Genomic DNA, 21,334 nt, shown 5'->3' with positions numbered 1-21,334 from the left:
TTTCCTTACACTGTTAAAATTCAATGTGTCTGATTACTGAAGGAAAAGTCTGTATAAGCAGTTTTACACTGTAGCTTTTCAGACTCCTGAATATTTTGGAATGGTGACAAGCAAAATGCCATGATTTTTGAAGCATTTATTCCATTAGGGAAAAGGTAAATACAGCATATTTATTGTGATTTTTAACAGAGGTAGTAGCTTCCTGTCATAGCCCTATTGTGCTACATCTGCTGTACTAAACAGCCTAGAATTCCAACAGAATTATTTTAAACAAAATTCAAGAAAAGGCAAAGGTATGAGGAATTAAAGCTGATAATTTTGATACTTAACACATGTTCAAGCTATAAGTAGCAATATTTACAGTTGCTAATGCAGCAACTTGGACTGAAGGAAGTGAATTAATCTGAGAATCATTGGCATGTGTTTTATAGGAAATGATACAATCTATTGGACAGACATGGGTTTCAACAAGATCAGCAGAGCTAAGCGAGACCAAACCTGGAAAGAAGACATTGTCACAAATGGTCTGGGGAGAGTTGAAGGCATTGCAGTGGACTGGATAGCAGGTAGGTGTGAGCCTGCTCCAGGATGGGTCTGCATGGGGAATAAATCACTTCATGGTGGAAAAAGGCCTTGTCTTTATTCACAGAACTCCTTTTTTGACAGTTTTACAGACCTCGTATGGGACTCCAATTGGTTGGTAGTTTTTTTGCCAATTACTTTTCTAGCTTAGTAACAAGTTGTTACTCTGTATTGATTGGTCGCTCAAACTCTCTTCCATACCTGCATGGAAGTTGTTTGTGAAAGGTGGTTTTCATTTTTCTATCTAAGGGTGCAAAACCAGTTTATATAGGTGCGAGCTGTTTTTTACCCAGGAATAGATTGTTATACTAATGAATTGCTCACAACAGGATTGCTTTCACGTGGGAACTTGCAAAATGCTAGCTTTCACAAGGCCAGCCACTGATTCCAGGACAGCAGGCTTAATTTTATGAAGCCATTATGATTTTTCTACCTTACTGCAACACTTGTCATCATTTCTGAGAGTACAGGCTTGCCTCTTCAGCCCAAGGTTAAATAACTTTGATTCCTTTCAGCTCTAATTTCTAGTATTGTAAATGTCTGAAAATTACTTATATATATATAATATATGTATAATTATATATATATATGATATATAAAACATATATAGGCTGGCTAATACTATAAATTACAAATATAACGTCTAAGTGAATGAAAATATAGCAATTAGTTTCTCGTTCTGACTTAAGCAGAAGTAATCTGTTTAAGTGTCGGAATTCAGGACATTCCTCTGGCTGTCCAGGATGGCCAAGACCCCTGCCAGGGGGCTCAGAGACCCTGGCACAGAACCCAAGATGCCTGTGGTTTTGATTATGACCCATGGAGCAAAACCAACCTTATATGAGGGTCTGCAAGTCACAAAAGTATAAGTAGAATAATAATTAGTTTGTCATGTGGTGAAAAATAGATTTTTTTTGTTTTTTAGAATGGGGGTTCAGGGGGCAAGATGGAGGGATCTGGGTGTGTCCAGCCTTTCCCCTTCTTCTTCTTGGCCTCTATCTTCTGCTGTGATGTTGGCACTTAACAGATTGGTTTAGAGTAGAAGCTCACTGTCTAACATGGGTGATAGGTATTGGAAAGTAATTGTAAATATTGTACACGTAGTTTTTAGTATAAAGACATAACACTGCCCCGGGGGCAGGCAAAGTGCCTCTGTCCGACCTGCTGAACAGACCTGGGCAGGTCAGGAGAAAAAATTTTATAGATAAGAAACAATAAACAACCTTGAGACAGAGAAATGAAGAGTTCTGACTCCTTCTTCAACCGCTGGGCTGGGAAAAGAGACTTTCTAACGTCTCTCGGGGTCACTCTGACCAGCTAAAGTCCTGAGATTTAAGTAGTAGTTTTCAAGTAGCTTTTCCTTCAAGCAGTGACTTCAGGGTATTTTTTCCAGGTAACATATACTGGACAGACCATGGCTTCAACCTGATCGAGGTGGCGCGGCTGAACGGCTCCTTCCGCTACGTGGTGATCTCCCAGGGGCTGGACCAGCCTCGCTCTATCGCGGTACACCCAGAGAAAGGGTAACATGTTATTCCTAACGTACACAGAGCTTTTGCCTCGCTCTCTCTAGTCAGAACATTCTGTAAGTTTTCTGCAAAATGGTTTCGGTTTTCTAAGGAAACCGTTTCACTGGAAGGTTAGGCGTTGCTTGGAAGCATGCTTCAGTCTGAAGTGCCCAGCAAATCCAAGGAAGTCATGTCAGCTGATGAAGGTCTTCATGATGGAATCCCAGAGCAGTGTAATCCTTGGTAGTTATAAATTCCAGGATCATGTGACATCCCAGTGCAACAACCAGGGAGTGGCCAGGGTGGCTGAAAGTCATGTGAGATGAAGGTTGTGAATTGGAGAGTAACAGCTGGCAAAAGTGACATCTGTATTCACCCTGCTGATTTTTGAGGGCAGGGATTACCCTGCAGCACTGACAGAAATAGGGAATGTACCATCCCCTTCCACCTCCAGAATTCCTTGTGGAATCCCCATCCCTGGAGTTGTTCCAGGCCAGGCTGGATGGGGCTCTGAGTAACCTGGCCTAGTGGAAGGTGTCCCTGCCCATGGCATGGGGGTTGTTTAGGCTACTTAAGGAGAATTAGAGGACCACAGACTACTGTTTTATGTGTCTGGTAGAACAGTGTATCTTCTACAAAGGAAGGAAATCTTCATTTGTTTTATAATATTGTGATAACTGAGATGTCTCCACTCAGTTCCTCCAGGAGAAGCATAGCAGTGTTTTGCTAAGGAAGTACAGGGCTGCCTTTCTGTGCCAAGATTAAGGCCTTTTTGCCCTTTGCATTATTGTTAAATCTCTTCCCCTTTTTGAGGTAAAACTTTCAAAGGTGTTCTTCCCTCCCCTTGCCCTGACTTCACATTCTGCATTTGTCTGGAAGCTGGAGTTGACGGCTGTAAGAATAGAGAAGAAAATAACAGTTGTTAGAGCTCGTTGAATCTGCCAGTTATGCCAAGATGGGAAGCAGGCAGCATTCAGCTGGTTGGTGACATTATTTATTGTCACTGAGGAAAAAGTGAGGAACGTGTAGCCCTACAAAAGGGTGACTTTGTCCCTCATCAAGTATATTTATTCATATAATAATTTTTGGCAGCTGTTTATGATTTTATTTGGAGAATTTTAGATTTATTTAACCTGATAATTATGGGTTGGTTTAAGGAATATTTGGGTATAATGAATGTCTGCTTTCCTGTGGTCAACATTCAGTTCATACCTATTTAGAATGTCTCAAATAATTCTCTGACCTCTGACCAGATGCCTGAAAGCAATTTCAGTTGTTTAGTGGTGCTGTTAATGATCTGGTTAAAATTGCATTAAAATTATGTGGTGACTTAAAATTCAGATGATTAATACTGCCTATTTTGGCATTCCTCAAAATATTCTTAATTTAACTCACATTGCTGTTCTGTTTCCTAGTCTGCATGAGTTTTTTTCATTAGTATAAAGGGTATTTGTTATATCAAGAGCTATGAGAACAAATTCATTTTTCCTGGAGCCAGAAAGCTCTGCGATGAGAGCCAAAGTGGGTTGTTTCAGAAGCTGAACTTGATGAGCAAATTATGGGATTCATATTTTTTTCACCCTTATCACATTATTATCCCTCATTATTTCACATATCTGTAGTCATCTAGTCAAATACAGCTGCTTAACCTCAGAATGGTATAATGATGTCACCAGACACAGGAGAGAACTGTTGAGTAATGCCCAGAAGCTTTTGTAGTCTTTAAGGTTACTGTTCATAAAGGAAGTGCTCTTTGTAGATTTTTGGCTCCATTTTGCTATACCCGAAGCAACAGACAGAGAAGTTTATCAAGGTAGAATTTTGACAAAGCATCTTGTCCCAAATTAATGATACCGCTGTGGCAGTAAGTATACAGAAACATGAGATTAGATAAGTAAGATTATTCCCATGAAGCATTTGGCAGAATTTGAAAAATATTTTCTTCTCAAAAAGGTCCCATTTCTCTACCATTTCCCACTGTGTTTCTCAATACTTCAAATCTAAAATATTTTAAAATTAGGAATTGTATTTATTATATTTTATTATATAGCCAGCATTTGTTAGCAATTAGATGTAAGAGCTTCTGTTCCAGAATTTATTTTTATTTTTTTAACTTGCCTTTTCTTTCCAAGCACAAAGCTGAATTCTTTAAGGAATAGAATTGCTTATGGACTCATGGAATACAGTTTTAAGAATTTCCTTGTATATATAATTTGAAAACAATATCTTAACAAAGTGTCCTATAAACAAGTATTATGATACATTTAACTTCTTAAGACTATTTAGAGACATGAGTGCCATATGTTTTTTTTTGGTATCAGTTTAATGGTAATAGTGCATTTTGTTTGCAATTTTAATTGGTGATTTCTACAACATTCTAGGTATTTATTTTGGACAGAGTGGGGACAGAGCCCTTGCATAGGCAGAGCACACTTGGATGGCTCTGAGAAGGTTGTCCTTGTGAGCCTGGGGATCGCATGGCCTAACGGGATTTCCATCGATTATGAGGTTGGTTCCTCTGTCTTCCAGCATACCTTAAAACATGCAGTATTTGTTATGTTTCATTAAAGCCAGCTGGTGTTCCACCTTGATGTAATCTTAATAACTCTTAATTAAATACTTGGACAAGCCTGTTGACGTTTCCTTTGAAATTAATCTTTAGGAAAATAAATTGTATTGGTGTGATGCTCGTACCGACAAGATAGAAAGAATTGACCTTGAGAGTGGAGGGAGTCGGGAGATTGTGCTGTCAGGGAGCAATGTGGATATGTTTTCAGTTGCTGTGTTCGGAGCTTACATCTACTGGTCTGACAGGTAATTTATTTTTCATAAGTATTTTAAATCTCAAAACGTTGTTTCGGTGCCAGGTGCCTCACCTTTGTAGGATTAGCCGTTCCTTAGCAAGGTCGCAGGCGGGATCGCGGAATCCCGTGCAGTTTCCAAGGAGAGGGAGTTCTGAAAGATGAAAAGTGCCTCAGTGCCGTAGATGAGAACAGGCTTCTCCACCTCCTGTTAAGTGAACTCTCCACTGCTCCTCAGTCATTTGTTTGGTGTGAATTAGTTGAGGATTGTTGATGAGACATCTTCAACTTTTTTGGCAGAGCACATGCAAATGGCTCTATTAGAAGAGGCCACAAGAATGAGGCCACGGATGCTGTGACCATGAGGACTGGCCTTGGGATAAACCTGAAGGAAGTGAAAGTCTTTAATAGAGCACGAGAGAAAGGTTGGCTGTTCTTAAGGATGCTATTGATTGTTTTAATATCACCTGCTACTTTTTCTGTATATTAAAGCATACCAAAAATTACTCAATGATTTTATCACCACTTTTTACTCTTTAAATATTTTTTAAAACTAAAATTAATGTACTAAAGAAAACATATAGCACAAATCCTACTAAAATTCTTCAGTGTTTCAAAAATAAAACCAAAAACAAAAACACTTCCTATCATTCCAGGTTTGATGGTTTTTGTTTTGTTTTCTTAAAAGACAGTCTTAGGATTGAAAGACCTTGACCTGTGCTTTACCGAGCAGTAATTTCAGGAGTTTCAGATTTCTATTGGAAAGCAAAACAGATTTTTTTCTTATTAAAAATTCCCATCCTCTGTGTCTCAATAGTTATTTGCTAACATTACTTGGTTTGAGTTTCTTTTTTTTCCTTTTTTTTGCTCCTTCTGTGGAAAGAGACCTTGTAAATAATCAGATTTCCTTTTGATTCAATTAGTTTAGCAAACTCAAGAGACAAAAGTTGTTATAGACTGTCTGTGATTTATGGTACTGATGGTTAAACTTTATTCTTCACTACCTGACTAAGAATATTCTTGCTATTTAACCATCTTTTTGCTTCTAAAATTCTGGTTTTGACATGACCTTGAAAAACTTGTTTTACTGAGAAAAATTTTTAGATGTCTACCAAAAATTATGAGGATTTCCTCAGAAAAAACTGCTACCGAGTAATCCAGACAAAATTTTCTAGAAATCTACTCAAAAGAGGGGAAAAAAATAATCTTAACACCATTATATATATCAAGTTTTAAATACAAATGTAATTACAATGTTAGTAGTACTCAAAATTTGCTTTAATTGCAGCATTATATATCCAGAGATTCTGTGTCTTCTACTTAAATCTCTCCAAATAACTGCATTATAGGTGACATGTTAAATAAATCTGCATTTTGAAAGGAAACATATTTACAAATTAATAAAACACTTAAAAATATTTATGAGAAAAAATAATTTGTAAACATATATGCATAATAATTTTACTATGGATTTCTGCATGCAATTTCATATTTTGTGGATAAGAATAAATCCACACCAAAATCCATTTCTTTTAACTAGGCTAGAAATTGTTAATGTCTGCTGGCTTGGAAGGGCTTTATATTATAGAATTAGGAAAACAGAACAGTGGGATAAAACAATGCTTCTTTCTGTGTATTTTTTATTGGTGGATTTATAGACTTGATCACATAAGGAACAGGAGAAATGGTTGCTGAGGCTAGAAATCTACTGATCTAGTTTGAAAAACATACCTGAATGATTTTTTAATACATTTTTCAAATTTTACTAGGGTACAAATGGTTAATGTCATTGGGAGGGGATGTCAGTGAGCCAGAAGGACAAAAGGGAAAAAACAGGTGAAAAATGTTTTTGGAATGTTTTTCTATCTCACGCTATTATATATATATATATATATATATATTAATTTTTTAAGTGTATTGAACTAGAAGTAGTTAAGTGTTTAAAAAAACAACCCAATGTAATTAAATAGTCTCCTGACTTTTGTTATTCAAACAACCCCCCAAGCAAAAAAACCAAAAAAATAAGCAAACACCAAAAAAAAATCAAACCAAAAAAACCCCCAACACCCCAATGAGCTGTGCTGACTGTGATTGATGCTTTTTTTTCAAACACCTCTTTTACCCTTTGTGATGAATCCATCCTGCAGTGGGACTTGCAAAGATTCCCAGCCTTCAGAGAAATTTTACCGGTATGCAAGGACTTGCCCTCACTGCCCTGGCTTCAGAACTGGCCATTTTTAAAGTTGTTTACAGCTGGTGAACCAAGGAAGCATTGAAGTTTTCCGAGAGATTTTAGAAGCTTGAGCATCTATTTAATATATTTTCTTTTTTTCTTCTCGACCTCTCATCCTTCCAAACAGATATTAACTTTTCTAGCCTAATAGAACTTTTAAAGTATCTTTTAAGCAAATGTAATGTAGAAATGTCCATACCTGAATCTCCACATGTTTTACATAACTCCAGAGGACTAGCTCGTGGAATTTTTCCCAGGAGAACAAAATTAAATATTTCTTCTTTGAAGAACAAGTTACCTTTCATTTGCCATGATTTTTTTCTTAAAAGGATTTTCAGCTTGAAATATATCAGTTAAATAATTCAATCAACAGTACTTTCAGACACTACATCTTCTGAACAATTACAGTTTTGTACCTCAAAACATTCTATTAAAATGTTTTATTCACCTTCATTATGTGGAAAATTTTCAGAAATGGGAAAATTACTATACTAAAAAAGCTGAGTTGTTAGGTGGAAAAGGCTGTCAGAAACAGAAACTGAATTATCTCAACTAGCTGTAATAGTAATTCATAGATAGTCCAAAATAAAAAAGACAAATAGCTCCCAATTATTGATGATTACAGTTATTTTAAATATAACTTGTAACAATTGTAGTTACTAATTTGACAGTGATTCCTTAATGGTGTGCAGTTGCCAGGGAGTAGGTTTTTGAAGTCAGGTTTTGAATTAAATTAGAACAAAATGTTGGGAAATGTCTTCATTAAAAACAGGGAACTGGATTCACACAGTTTTACCGGTCAATACATGCATATTTAACTTGGTAGAAAATACCTTAAAGCAGTACTGGATTCTGATTGTAGCTAAATTTGACTTTCTGCCAGTAACAGGTGTTTAAAAAAAAACTTAAAGCACAAAGGATTAGAAACATTTTCTAAGTCTTCAGCTGGTTTTGGAGGAATAACCCATTTTATCTTTTTCTGTTCATAAAATATGTGCTGGTATGAATTAAAAAGGACATTAATTGTATTAGCTCATTGATTGTATTCTTTAATATTATCTTTCGGTGTGGTTAAAGTTGCATTATTTTTGCTCTTTTGGCCTTTTGTTTTCCTTGTGAACACCGCCCAAATAATTTTTAAGAGGAGAATTCCCAGAACACATAAAAAAATAATTTCTGTTTAAGTTAACTAAGTCTATTTCTGTTTATAAAAGGCAGGATTTATTATGCTTTTTCCCAGGTACCAATGTGTGTGCCAAGAACAACGGCGGATGCCACCAGCTCTGCCTTTACCGCGGCAACGCGCGGAGAACTTGTGCCTGCGCTCACGGCTACCTGGCAGAGGATGGGATCAGCTGCCTCAGGCACGAGGGCTACCTGCTCTACTCGGGAAGGACAATATTAAAAAGCATCCACCTTTCAGATGAGACCAACCTGAATTCTCCGGTGAGGCCCTACGAAAACCCGGAGTACTTCAAAAACGTGATAGCGCTGGCCTTCGACTACAGCCTGAAGGGAAGGGGCACCAATCGCATCTTCTTCAGTGATGCCCACTATGGAAACATCCAAGTTATTAAAGACAACTGGGCTGGCAGAAAAGTGCTAATTGAAAGTAAGTAAAAACCAAAAAAAAAAAAACAACAAACCCATATTTCCCAAAATCTGTTTTAGTTAAATAAACTTTGAGTGAAAAGTTGGTGATCACTTCGCTTTACAGAGTAAAAAAGTCAATGAAATTTTACCATAATTAATTCTTGCATTTTATCTTATCCCTGTAAGATATATTTAAACATTAACCACTTCAAAATAATTTGTTTTAAAATGGGCTTATGATGTATAATGCATATTACTAGAAAACAGAAGTGATTGTGGCAATGCTTAATTTATTTTACTGTGATTTTAGGAGCTTTACTGTTGAAACAAAACCTCACTGTGAATTGCTTGGAAATGGAGCTATTTGGTTGTCTATCTTTCTGGTTAGTGAGGGTGAAGTCTCTGGTGTAACCATTTCCAAGTATAAAATATTAAGACCTTGGTCAGCATGTTCAGTTGATTCACCCTTCTTGAAGTGAAGCCCAAGAAAGGGATTTGTGCTCATTGATAATCAGAGGCAAATTCCAACCTAGACTTTCCAGCCTTTGAAACTCCACGCTTTGTGCTATCATCAAGAAATTTATGCCAGCATCTTCACCAAAGTCTTCAGGATTAAACAAACCATATTTTACATCTGAGGTCTCAGTAAAATCTCAATATCTGGCGATAAATTATCAGTCAAGTCTGACACAACTGTAATATGAGCTGTATGTAGGAAGGTACCAGGTTTGCCATGGGAAAATCTGAATTTGAGGAAAATCTGAATGTGAATGCATAAGGAATACATCCTTAATGCTAAACATCCATAACTGTATGACTAAAGTGTTAATTGTAAAAATTTCTGGTATCTTTCATTTCTGTTCTACTTAGTTTTTTCTAAAATATGCAACAAACCACATTCATTGGTAGACACTTATCAGATGCAGATACTTAATTTGGTTGCTCTCTTTTCCTTTTTCAATATTTTCTGGTTTATTTGAAGGCTGCAATTTCAGTAATTGTTTTCCAAAATGTCCTATGTTCTATGTAGCATTTGTTCCTTAAGATGTGGACAAACCATTCTGTGATTTTATATGATCCAAGGTGTTGAGCTTTTTTCCCGTTGATTTCCTACGTGTGGATATCTTAGAGGAATTTATGACATTTGTATTGAGATATGTTGAAGATAAACTAAACAATGTTGTCAGGATGTTCGCATTACTCCCAGAAAAGCACCCAGGGATTCAGAGTCGAGCTTAGCTGCGCACGAGACAAAAACGTGCAGCGATGATGTAGAAGCACATCTTGTTTAACTCTTTAACTCTTGTTTTATGAGAGATAAAAGTATTATATGAAAAGTCACTGGAATTTTCAACATTTAAAACAGACAAAAAGGAGAAATAAATACTGGTGAAGCACTAATGCAGATAGAAATTGGTTTTTAAAAGAACAATAAAGTATTCGTCATTAGTTCATAATAGGTTGCTCTACAAGAGCTAAAGACATTCCATAAAGCATAGCTGGGAATTACAGTTTTAAGAAATTGTAAGGAAGTGTTTCTACTTGCAGCTTAATATGCCAGATTTCATTTTTCATTGGCAGAGTCAGCACTCTGAATAATTGAATGTCAGATGAAATTTTGTATCCTTGTAAAAGCCTTCACTGTACATGCTTGGGATGTGCATGTGAACTACGGCATTTTGTAGAAATGCTTCTTTCTAAGTGAGAAGGGACATAACATACATGAATATATTTATTGCTCTCTTTCATGTATTTTAAACTCCTTTAGTTTATGGTGAGTAATTCTTTTTCAGATGGTATTTTTGTAGCCTTCCATCCCACAGTCTGCATGTGATTTTTCTCTCACTGTAAACAGCAGGCAGTTCATGAAGCTGCTTGATATAGTGGAGGTATTTGTTCAACCTCCTACTATAAGGAGAAAAGCAGTGGTAAGACTGGTTGACACCAGTAATTCCATCCACTGGAAGATGAAAAATTCTAAAATTTTCTTATTTCCACATTAAGAATCTGTGATCTAGAAATTATTAAATGGAATCCTGCTGAGAGATTTTAGTAATAATGTTTCATTTAAGTATTGAAAAATTATGTATTTGATGTTGATTGTTGCTATTTTTCCTCAAAAATTATTAGAATGCATCTGTAGGAAGTTTTCCTGTATTAGGAAGAGATTCAAAACCACATTGGAAATACCTAGTGTGGTTATATCAGTTCCACACTCTTTTTCTGCTTCATTAAGTTGAAGTCTACAAATCGTGAAAACCTTTACTCAGTAATTGACTTTAATAGAGAAAATAGGGTATGATACATCCAAAACACTGTTGTCCCAGATTTTTATTCCCTGAATGTAAATCTCCTCCTAAAGGATCTATTTTCAGATGGATCTCTCCCTCCCTGAAATGAGATGGGTCACTCAAATCTAATAGATCTGTGAACTTTTCTGCACACTAGAAACACTTAAGACTCATAGAGCTCTTGGTAAAACAGGTTTCCAGCTCACTAAAAACAGATTTACAACTCACGAACAACCCATTATCTAACATGTTTTTAGCTCACTGAGAACAGATTTACTACCCAGAAACAACCCATTATCTAACATGTTTCCAGTTCACTGAAAACAGATTTACAACCCATACGCAAGCTATTATCTAACACAGTTCCAACTCACTGAATATTGATTTAGAATTCATAAACAAGCCATTATCTGACAAATTTTCACCTCACTGAACAGATTTGCAACTCATAAACAACCCATTAGCTAACACGTTTTTGGCTCAGGGAAAGTAGATTTACAGCGTATAAACAACTTTATCTAGCTTGTTCCGGTTCACTAAAAACAGATTCCAAACTCGCCAAGATTCCTGTACCTGGTGGGATCCCGTCTTCAGCAGGAAGAGACAATGACAACAACAACAAACCAGTCCAAGATGTGCACAGTGCCATGCCCTAAAACTTTTATTATTGGTGTAATGTAGGGGTTTTTTTGAGGGGATTCTTTCATGTCTCTAAACTCTCAGTCAATCAACGTCTTACTCCTTCTTTTTTTTTTCCTTAAGTAACTTTAGCAGGTTAGTTTTTCTTATTCCCACTTTTTAGAAACAAGAACCTTGTTCTTTTCTATGATTTCCCACAAAAGATATTTTGGTTGATCTAAGTTGTTTCAAAGCTTATGTTTATACCAAGCAGGCTTTTTAGAAGTTAAAGTTTCAGTTTCTAGTCTAAAAGTTCCTAGTTAAAGTTTCAGGTTCATTAGTCATTTTATTGATTTATTTTTTAATTTATTTATCATAGGGAGAAGTTCGAAGTAATATATTCACTAACCAAAGCCTGTCTCAATGTATCTAGAAAAGCAGTGCAGTGTTCCAATAGCTTTATACATGGTACAACAGTAGACAGAATACCAATGAGCAAATTAAAAATTACAGGAAAAAGGTGGAGACAAGAAAAAACAAAAAAATCAAATGAGAAAGAGGGAAAAGTATTAAGATGAGATACACTCAGTGAGCTGGTTTTTTTCCTGCCTGTGTAAACCATGGCACTGAGACATTTTGCCAGTGTAGTGTCTTTCACAGCACAAAAAGGAAATGTTTTGTGAAAAAAAGTTCCTGTTTTGAACGTGAGGCGTTCATGCCCAAGAAACGCAAAAATCATTTCACTGCTAACGTAAAGTGTCAGATCCTGTGATTTATTTTAAGGCTTTTAACAGTCTGAATCTTTTAAAGATGTTCCAATGTGTGCTGCTGTTCTTCCCAACTAAATGGGTCCAATTTAACTGTCAAAAAGGCATTTATGTTCCCATTTCTCTTACAGAGCATTACATTTTGTACATTGTATGAGATCCCTTTAGTTTTGGAGCTTTCTTCTCCAGAAAAGAACTTTTTAATCTGTTAAAAATAAATACTTGAATATTGCCATTTTTCATTTCATAAATGAATGGGATTCATGATAACTGTGTGTGTTGGAATAGAGGTCCAGTGATTTTTCGCTTTTTAAAGGAGTGAAAGTGAGAGTCTGTTGTTAAGTCTAAGATACTTAAATAGTAAAACATAATATTTATTATTACAATGCCAACATTGTTAGAGGAAACCAAAGTGTGTGGTTTGTCAACGTAATTTTTTACGTTGCATATTAGAGAATCAGACAATCACAGGATGTTTTGGTTAGAAGGGACCTTTAAGATCATCTTGTTCCAAGACACTGCCAGGGCAGGGATATCTTCTACTAGACTAAGATCAGTGGGTAAAGTCTATGAGTTGGTGTTATAGGTGGATGAAGTTTACTAATTTTGTATTAAATATTTTTAAATTTTATCTTAGAACTGTGCATTCCTGCACTTTTCATGCTTAGTTTAGGTGTTCGTGGTGTGAAACTCTGAAATATATTCATGATGGGAGCTGACTCACACTGATGTTTTAGTTTGGTATGTCCTGAGCATTCCCAACCTCAATACTTGAGGAAAGGTGTTCCTGCCTATTGCATTTAAAGGTGCTCCTGCCTATTGCAATTGAGATTGTTCATGAAGAATTAACAATGTTTGTGACTTATTCAACTCTAAACGTTGCCCTTAAATTTATATTGACGTACACATTTGCTATTTTTTTTCCATCAGTAGATGTGATTTAGTTGCATAAAATGTAAAACTGTGTTTCGTGGATTGTCAGGAAAAAGCTGCAGAAGACCATCCCTTTAATTTAATTGGCTTTTTTTCTAAAGGGTAATGTGATCTAGCAAATATTATTAGATCATGAGGCTTTACTAGGCTATTCTGTCATTAATGCCTCAAATAGCTCTTTTTCAACAGCAGCAATAAAAGTGTATGATTATACACATTTATTAGAAAGCGTATTAGGATTGTCATGATATTGCTCTGAAGGTGGTAAGGGTGAAGAGTTTTAGGTTTTTTTAGAGTGCACATGTAATGCATAAAAAGATAATGTGAACTCCTATAATTGGGAAAGCATTTCTTCCCTGAAAATTGTTGAGATTTTTAATAATCTAGTAAAAAAATTCCATGTTTATGTGTTAGCTTTCCATTCCAGATCTCTTTCTGCTTGTAAAACTTATTTTATATGGATATGTTTAACTACATTGAAGTTATGATATCATAACACTTGCTAACTAGTAATGATTTGTTGAAACATCCTTGGAGGGTTCCAGTTATAAAAAATACTGTTGGCTTCCTAAATTGTTGAGTTCCCTGCATTTTCTTAAGTTTTTGTAGTCCTTTGCTACATTATTCCTGCTGACCCTAAGACAATCTCTGAATTTATTAAAGGACTAAGTTATATCTCAGATAAAGAAGCACAGAGTACTGCAGGTTTGTATCTCTCTTGTGATTTTCCTTGGTAAATAAACAGGGAGCATTTGTGGAAGGACTGTATCCATTGTCTGGAAAGAAATAATTGGAGGTAGGTATAGATTTTGTCAAAAAGCTGTTGATGGTTTTGGCAGACACCAAATGTTTTGCTAGATATGATATTTCAGTATTACACTTTCCACAAAAAAAACCCAACCAACCGAACAAAAAAACAACAAAAAGAGTGAGGGATTTTTCTGCTTTTAGAATGGTCTTATATTTCTTTATATCATTCTCAACAAATGTTCATTCTTTCCAATATTGTCTCAGGAAGTTTGAATAGTAAGGTTGCATGCATGGAGATGTTTGTAGTGTCTTTAACTTAAACTACTTGTTACCTTGAAGATCCCAAGGCCTTTGTTCCTGCTGTCTCATTGCATTTAAAAATATTATATGTGGGATAGCTTATAGCATGGGTTTGTTTTTTCAAGACAGAGAAAACTGGTACAGGTATTTGCTCATTTTTTGTATAATTTTAGCAGACTTTACATCTGCTCTGAAACTAAATTATATTCTCAGGCTAAATAGAATAATGTCATAATTGGTTATTGCAGTTTATTATAAACTTAGTTCTGTCTTAGAACCATTGTTTAGCAAAAGGCTTTCTGGCACTTGAGGAGCAAAGCGAGGGTGGGAATTATGTGAAGTTGTGGTTGTGCAGTCAGTGAGAGATGTGAAAATAAACACTTTCCTCCAGGTGCCTTGCTGCTCGTGAGGCTTTGCTTTCAGCCCAGATCAAACAGTTGCCACCTGTTACCTGTCACCAGAATCCTACACAAACAGAGTGACAGAAACCACGGCCCCCTCCTGTGACCAGCCTGCTGGAACCATCCACAGGCTGAATCCTGAAAGGGAAATTGCAAAACTGAGCCAGAGAATGAATACTGATCGTGAAAGCCATGGCCAATGTTCTGATAGCAAAGTGCTGTTTATGCTCAATTTTATTACTTTGATGGCTTTTCAGTGTTAAAAAAATGATGGTGTTGACAGTAGTTCTTGCTTTGTATCATTGTTAAAGAAAAGGAGCTGGTTGAAATAGGAAATTAAAGGAACAAGGTAATTGAAGTGGTGCAACTGAAAAAGTTTTGAGTTTCTAGATCATTTCAAAACAGAAGATAAGAGGTAAAAATCTAGGAAATGGAGAACTAGTGTGTGTATGTGTGTATATATATATAACCAAACTCAACTATTATTGGGTAATTTAAACTTTGCCCTTTAGTATTTTTATTTTCTGGTTGCATTAATAAGGGAGCGTATTCTGAATTCTTCAGTTATTGATTTGTTGCTTTTCTGTTCCCCGAGAAAGTCAGCTGAAGATCAGCCTGGCAATATTTATAGGCTGCATCTCATCTGTGGGATGCAATCTATCTTCGTTAACTTCAGTAAAAGTGATAGATAGCATTTGGCAACGTAATGATGTGATCACTCTGGCATTGCATTTGTAAATCATAGGCTGTTGCATTCTCTTGTGTAGATATTTAATCAGTTATACACCCCATTACTGATTTAATTCAGAACGTCAGTGGCAGGTGAATAATGTGAGTATTTGTATATTAATATCATATTGTATTAATGTTCTTTTCATTTAAGTATGCTATTCATGTGAAAATCATAAACTGTTGCTTCATGGCTAGAATAAATTTAATCAGTGCTGTAGGCATCTAATGCCATCAGTGTTTTAATTCAATATGTCAGCGAAACAAATGGGATTCTTTTCATTTCCAGTTTCTTTATGCTTTACCAATTCAGAATATTACATGATGCTGCAGAAATATGAAGCATAGAGTAAACAAATCGCTAATTTTCAACCTTGGGACTAAATCCCCCAACTGTAGCACCAGAGAGGATGAGTACATATTTCTGATGTATTTTCTAGTAACTGAGTATGTAATGATAAATTAAATTTAAGGAAAAAGTGCTCTAGAATTTTCTTTAAAGGCGTATGAAATAAGTAAATATAAATTATATCTATGCAAATCAGTAATGGTATAACACTGCTAAGGAATCTTCTCCAATGTCCTGTCTTTAGAAATATAAAGTTGCTGAAATGTTTTCAGGAACAGCCAAAAGTCTAGAGAACCTTTTCTAGGGTAAATCTGTCCTTTTTATCAGTTTTATCACTGATAAAAAGATTTACAGGAATTTGGAGAGTCATCAGCAACTAAACAAACAAACAAGAAAACCACAAAGAAATAAAAAACCCCAAAAACCCAAAACCCAAACAAATTTAATCTAGAAACATATAAATTAGCAAAAAAGTGCTCTGCTGCCATATCCAGCTCACACCACATGCTAGCAAGAACAAAGTTACTTGTGTTATCCTTTGTAGGAACTTATCTAAAAGTTGTAGTACTCTCTAAATCATTGCCCTTGACTTTAAAACCACCTTATTTATAGTTTTCTAAAGCTATTAAATGAGTCACTTCTATATTGGTTGAGTTGTCAATTTCATAAGTACAGAACATGATAAAACTAAAAGTTTATTAGCAAATAAAAGAGTGTGCCAGGTGTAAATCCTTCAGAATTAATGCTTTTGGTGGAGTTAGGAAAATGCATTTGGTGTGTGTTTGCAGCAGTTAGTTTTCTTTTTAATTTTTTTTTTTGTCTTGTAGCAATTGAATTCCTCTGATTATTTTTTTTCTGAACAGCTTATTGTTTTACTCTGAGTTTTTCTACTTCAATTATGTATGAAATAATTTGTATGGCAAAGTTTTTGTTTTTTGCAAAACTGCATATTTTAGATAATTTATTAACACATTTTCCCTCTGTGTGCTAAATGTTTGCTTGTCTCCATACATGCCATAACCTCCCATGTGGCTGTTGTCTAAAAATTTAGAAATTACCATTTTATAAACAGTAACTTGAAATGAAACCTTCTTCTACCACAACTGACAGGCCTAAGCATGGAACTGCAATATGATGTAAGAAGGGGAACTTTGCTTTCTGATACCCCTGGGAAAATTGAGTTTCCCTCTTTAGTACAGGAATTGCTCATAAAACAACAAATCTGGCATTGAAGAGCACTTTCATTCCTGTAGCTATGGTTGAGTTGATCACATCCTGCTGTGGCAGGAAGAACATCATTATTTTTTGTCTGCTACAGAAAAGTTTTGGACTATGTTCTGTAATCAGTTTTCTCTGAAATTTCTTGACAGATTCAGACAGGAAACAAAGCTAAAATGGATAGAAATTCAAGAGGTTACACCAGGAAAATATTCTTTTATTTTTTCTGTCATCTTAAAAGTGAACAGTAATAAATTATTTGATGGTTTGTTCCTTACAAATGCAGTGTAGAATTGGTCAGAAAATGTCGATAACTCTGTCATTTTTTTAATAGAATCACAGAATATCTGAGTTTGAAGGGACCCATGAGGACCATTGAAACTAAGTTGTGATTCTACATAGGGAAACCTAGTAGCTAAATCATATATCTAAGAACATTTGTTTTAGTTTCAGGAATTGTATGTAGTTTTGAATTTGTATTCAGTGTACAAATTTAATGGAAGTCTCTGTTACTATATTTGAGAGAACTGATTATCTTTGAATTTCAGTTGGTGATTTCTAAAACCTTCACTGTATTTCAATATTTTGAGTTACTTGTAGATGAGCTGAAGGTACATGGGGTTTGTTTCATGAATTCTATTTCATAAGTGGGCAAACTATTTTTTACACATATTCGTCTCCCTTTAAGGAGTGTCATCTCATTTATTTTTTTCTGTTGATTCTTCTTGAATATGAGTCATTGCTACTTTTCCACAGATATGTCACAAAATGTGATATCAGAGGATGGCCAAATACTTTAAAAAGAAAAGTACAAAAAACTGATACATCATTATTGGCCTCATAGTTTTGATTTATGTGTCTCAAAATTTGATTCAGTGTTTTCTCTTTCAAAGTCATCAACCAAAAGTCAAAAAGTTGGGAATGTATGTATGAATTGCATAGTAAAAATTACATCTTTCAGCAAGCTGAATGTAAATTGTAATAGCCAACATAATATAATCCTAATGATATTTCTAGATTTTTGCCTTCTGTAGCTCATTAATAAGCTGTATGAACCTTCTGGTCTAAAAATATTTGTTTCTAGCAAAATAATAAGTGAAGTTTTCAGCATACATATTTCTGTAGTAATTCGCAAATAGTGGTAGAAAATAATTATTTCTATTTCTCACAGTCTGTCACTTTTATATATTGGGATTAAATACAATTTATCTTTTCAGGACATTAAATATATGTTTTAGCTGCTTATTAATATCCTTTTTTTTCCTAGCTCACAGTTTTTTGTGTTGAATGAATGAGTGTGGTGTCATGGCTTATTAAAATTATATATTGATGCTGAGACCTTCAGAGCTGGTATTTTTTCAGTAATTTTCAGGTGTTTAGCAAAAGTCAATACAGTTGTTAACAACAGGGTACTTTGATCCCTATTAGTATAACATGTCAGTGCTACAAAATACATTGAGAGATGGTGCTAAATAATACAAGTAACTGTTGAATGCCAAGACCTGGTTTAAATGATATATGAAGATGAGACAAAATAATTATTGTCTGGAATAGATGTTTGTTGTTTCTAAAGTGTCATCTGGGGACACTGTAGTGGTAATACCAGTTTAATGCTTGTTAGAATTAATAAATATGGTAAAGTGTTATTAACAGTGGTCTTGCCCTCTATGTTGTTTTAAATTTATGAAAATTCTAAGATTTTGATTGCAATAGAAATAAATAGAAGTAATTATAAAAATCTTAATAAGCTGAAGTAACTGAACCCTGCGAGTCTGCAGGATCACCTCTGAGGACAAACCAAACCAACCCATTGGCTGGAGTTTGATTTGCCCTCTCTGTCACCGTACCTTGCAGATGTTGGGTCAGTGGAGGGCCTGGCTTACCACAGAGCTTGGGACACTCTGTACTGGACCAGCTCCACCACGTCCTCCATCACCAGGCACAGCGTGGATCAGCGGCGCCGCGGGGCGTTCAACCGCGAGGCCGTCATCACCATGGCTGAGGACGACCACCCCCACGTGCTGGCCCTGGATGAATGCCAAAAGTAGGTGTTACATCTCTCCTGCCAGTCCTAATTCTTGCCTGGGGTCAAGCAACACTTCTTTCTTTCAGTCGGCCAATATTGCTGAACCCTACGGAGGTTGATTCGATTTCTCTGTTTAGGAGGCAAATGTTAACATGTTTTATTGTTGATATCTTTTGTTGTCTTGCTCTTATAAAGAAGTTGCAGAAGTGAGATTCAAAGTTTTATATGTTCTTATGCTTCAGATCAAATAATCATTGCATTTTCAAGGAATGTAAAAAAAAATCCAGCTGCTTTTCTTATGAGTGAGCTAAATGCAAATTACTGAGTGGTCGCTTTCACAGACATGTCACAGATGCCTCAGGTTTTAGCTTTTATATTTTTCAGATTCTGTACTGCTTTAGTGTGTACTTCTGAGTTTCATATTAGGGGATAGTGAGCTCTCTTCGCAGAGCAGGGAGACAAAACAATTCCTTCTCTAGCTGGGGACCAAGGACAAATGATCCAAATCTCAGCCCAAGAGCATAAACAACGTAGGCTGAAGAGAGAAAAACAAGAAGGATGGGACCTCATGGTCTAAAGCTGTAATTGGACAATTAACTCCAGTATGCAAATGGAGCAGAACTTGCAAAAGTGAGAGACCCCCATGACTGCTCAGACATTTTGTGACCATTTTTGTTCATCTTGGGTGTAGCCCTGGCTGGGCTCTTGTGCTGCCCAGGGTGGATCCATAGAAGCCTTTTAATAAATCCCTACTTTATTCTTTAACTCCATCTAGCCTCTGTTCTAGGTCAGCCTTCACAAGGCATTGTCCCTCTTACTGCTTAAGTTTAAAAAAAAATCCAAAATTAATTTAAGCACTTACAAAGAGAAGTCTGAGTTTCTTCTGTGCAACATAGAGGCCCATGTGTTTATCACAGAAGTCAGTGTTGTATAAAAGTGTGTATCAATGGAAAAAATCCTGCAAAGAAGTCTAACTTAGTTCCTTCCACCCACTCTCAAAAATACTGTGTTAGTGAGAGGATTTTTATTTTTTACTTCAGTGTCTTACATATTTGTGGTACTTTAAATTTTCTCTGTTAATTCTAGGAGAAAGACAACCTGCTTTTTCTTATTCTTGTAACTGTCTCTGTCTTTTGGGGAAGTTGGGGAACATTTCTGCCATATTAAATTCTATTTTTAACTTGTGTTAGCTGAATGTACAAAGCTGCATGAATAGTGGAGCATATTTCCATGTGTGACTTTATGTCCTGTCAATGCAAGTAAAGAGTTTATGCTACACTATAAAATACAATTACCAAGGTACCACCAATAAACCCCAAAGCTCTGATGGAGATTGCAATGAGAGGAGGGGCAGGTTCTGCCAGTCCGTGGATTAGAATTCCATCGCCAGCCTGGTCCATAACATTTTCTGTCATTGTTAGCAGCAACAAGGGGCTGACTGAGCCTCCTATAGAGCACATTAAGGTCCTTTTCTTCCCATTATCAACTCTCTGCACACCAGTCCTTGGGTCTGTATTACAGCTCTAACATGGGAGAAGCTGCAGATTAATTTCACTGTTAAATATTACTAATATACACATTAGCTGAATCAAGTTTATGTCATTACACAGCTTGTATCTCTCTCTAATGGTAAATTACTACAGAGAGAAGATCAGGATTGAACAGATCTGTAAGAGAAAAGAATTGTACTCCTATGCAAATTAATGAACTACATAACTGCTATAATTTATATATATAATTTATTTATAGGCTGTTGCATTTTCTTATTCATTATTGATTATCATAATTATTTATAGATGCCATTCAGAGATGTTTATGAAGGCATTTATTTTTTTTTCTCTTTTGCTCATTTTGTAGAGAATTAAATTATAAAATGTATCTTATGGTTTTGTTTGTTATTTTGATTTTAATACAGCTTAATGTTTTGGACTAACTGGAATGAGCAGCTCCCGAGCATCATGAGATCCACCCTCTCAGGCAAAAATGCCCAGGTTATCATTAGCACTGATATTCTGACACCAAATGGACTCACCATTGATCACAGGGCAGAGAAACTTTACTTTTCAGATGGCAGCTTGGGGAAAATTGAGAGGTGTGAATACGATGGTTCACAAAGATATGTAAGTAAAACATATATTCCGTGCATTCCCATTGTATGTTTGTTTGCACTCGTTAATATCTTCAAAGTGAAATTGTTACAGAAAGATTAATAATTTCCTAATTTTCTCCTAATAT

The 21,334-nt window shown here is 35.6% G+C and overlaps 1 protein-coding gene across 5 annotated transcripts in view; it reads left to right on the top strand.

Annotated features, from left to right (window-relative positions):
• LRP1B (LDL receptor related protein 1B) overlaps positions 1 to 21,334 on the top strand; it is a 634,192-nt gene that overhangs the window by 485,653 nt on the left and 127,205 nt on the right. For all 5 annotated transcript variants that reach the window (XM_030951951.1, XM_030951950.1, XM_030951947.1 and 2 more), the window contains exons 36-43: positions 432 to 566; positions 1,976 to 2,105; positions 4,472 to 4,598; positions 4,753 to 4,904; positions 5,192 to 5,316; positions 8,365 to 8,736; positions 18,928 to 19,117; positions 21,015 to 21,219. In XM_030951951.1, coding sequence (XP_030807811.1) covers positions 432 to 566; positions 1,976 to 2,105; positions 4,472 to 4,598; positions 4,753 to 4,904; positions 5,192 to 5,316; positions 8,365 to 8,736; positions 18,928 to 19,117; positions 21,015 to 21,219 — 1,436 coding nt within the window. The remainder of the gene's footprint in view (positions 1 to 431; positions 567 to 1,975; positions 2,106 to 4,471; positions 4,599 to 4,752; positions 4,905 to 5,191; positions 5,317 to 8,364; positions 8,737 to 18,927; positions 19,118 to 21,014; positions 21,220 to 21,334) is intronic.

This window comes from Camarhynchus parvulus, chromosome 7 (assembly GCF_901933205.1).
Source record: "Camarhynchus parvulus chromosome 7, STF_HiC, whole genome shotgun sequence".
NCBI classification, from domain to species: Eukaryota; Metazoa; Chordata; class Aves; order Passeriformes; family Thraupidae; genus Camarhynchus; species Camarhynchus parvulus.
The sequence above is the reverse complement of the archived record's forward strand: the minus strand, read 5'-3'. Positions and strand labels throughout refer to the sequence as shown.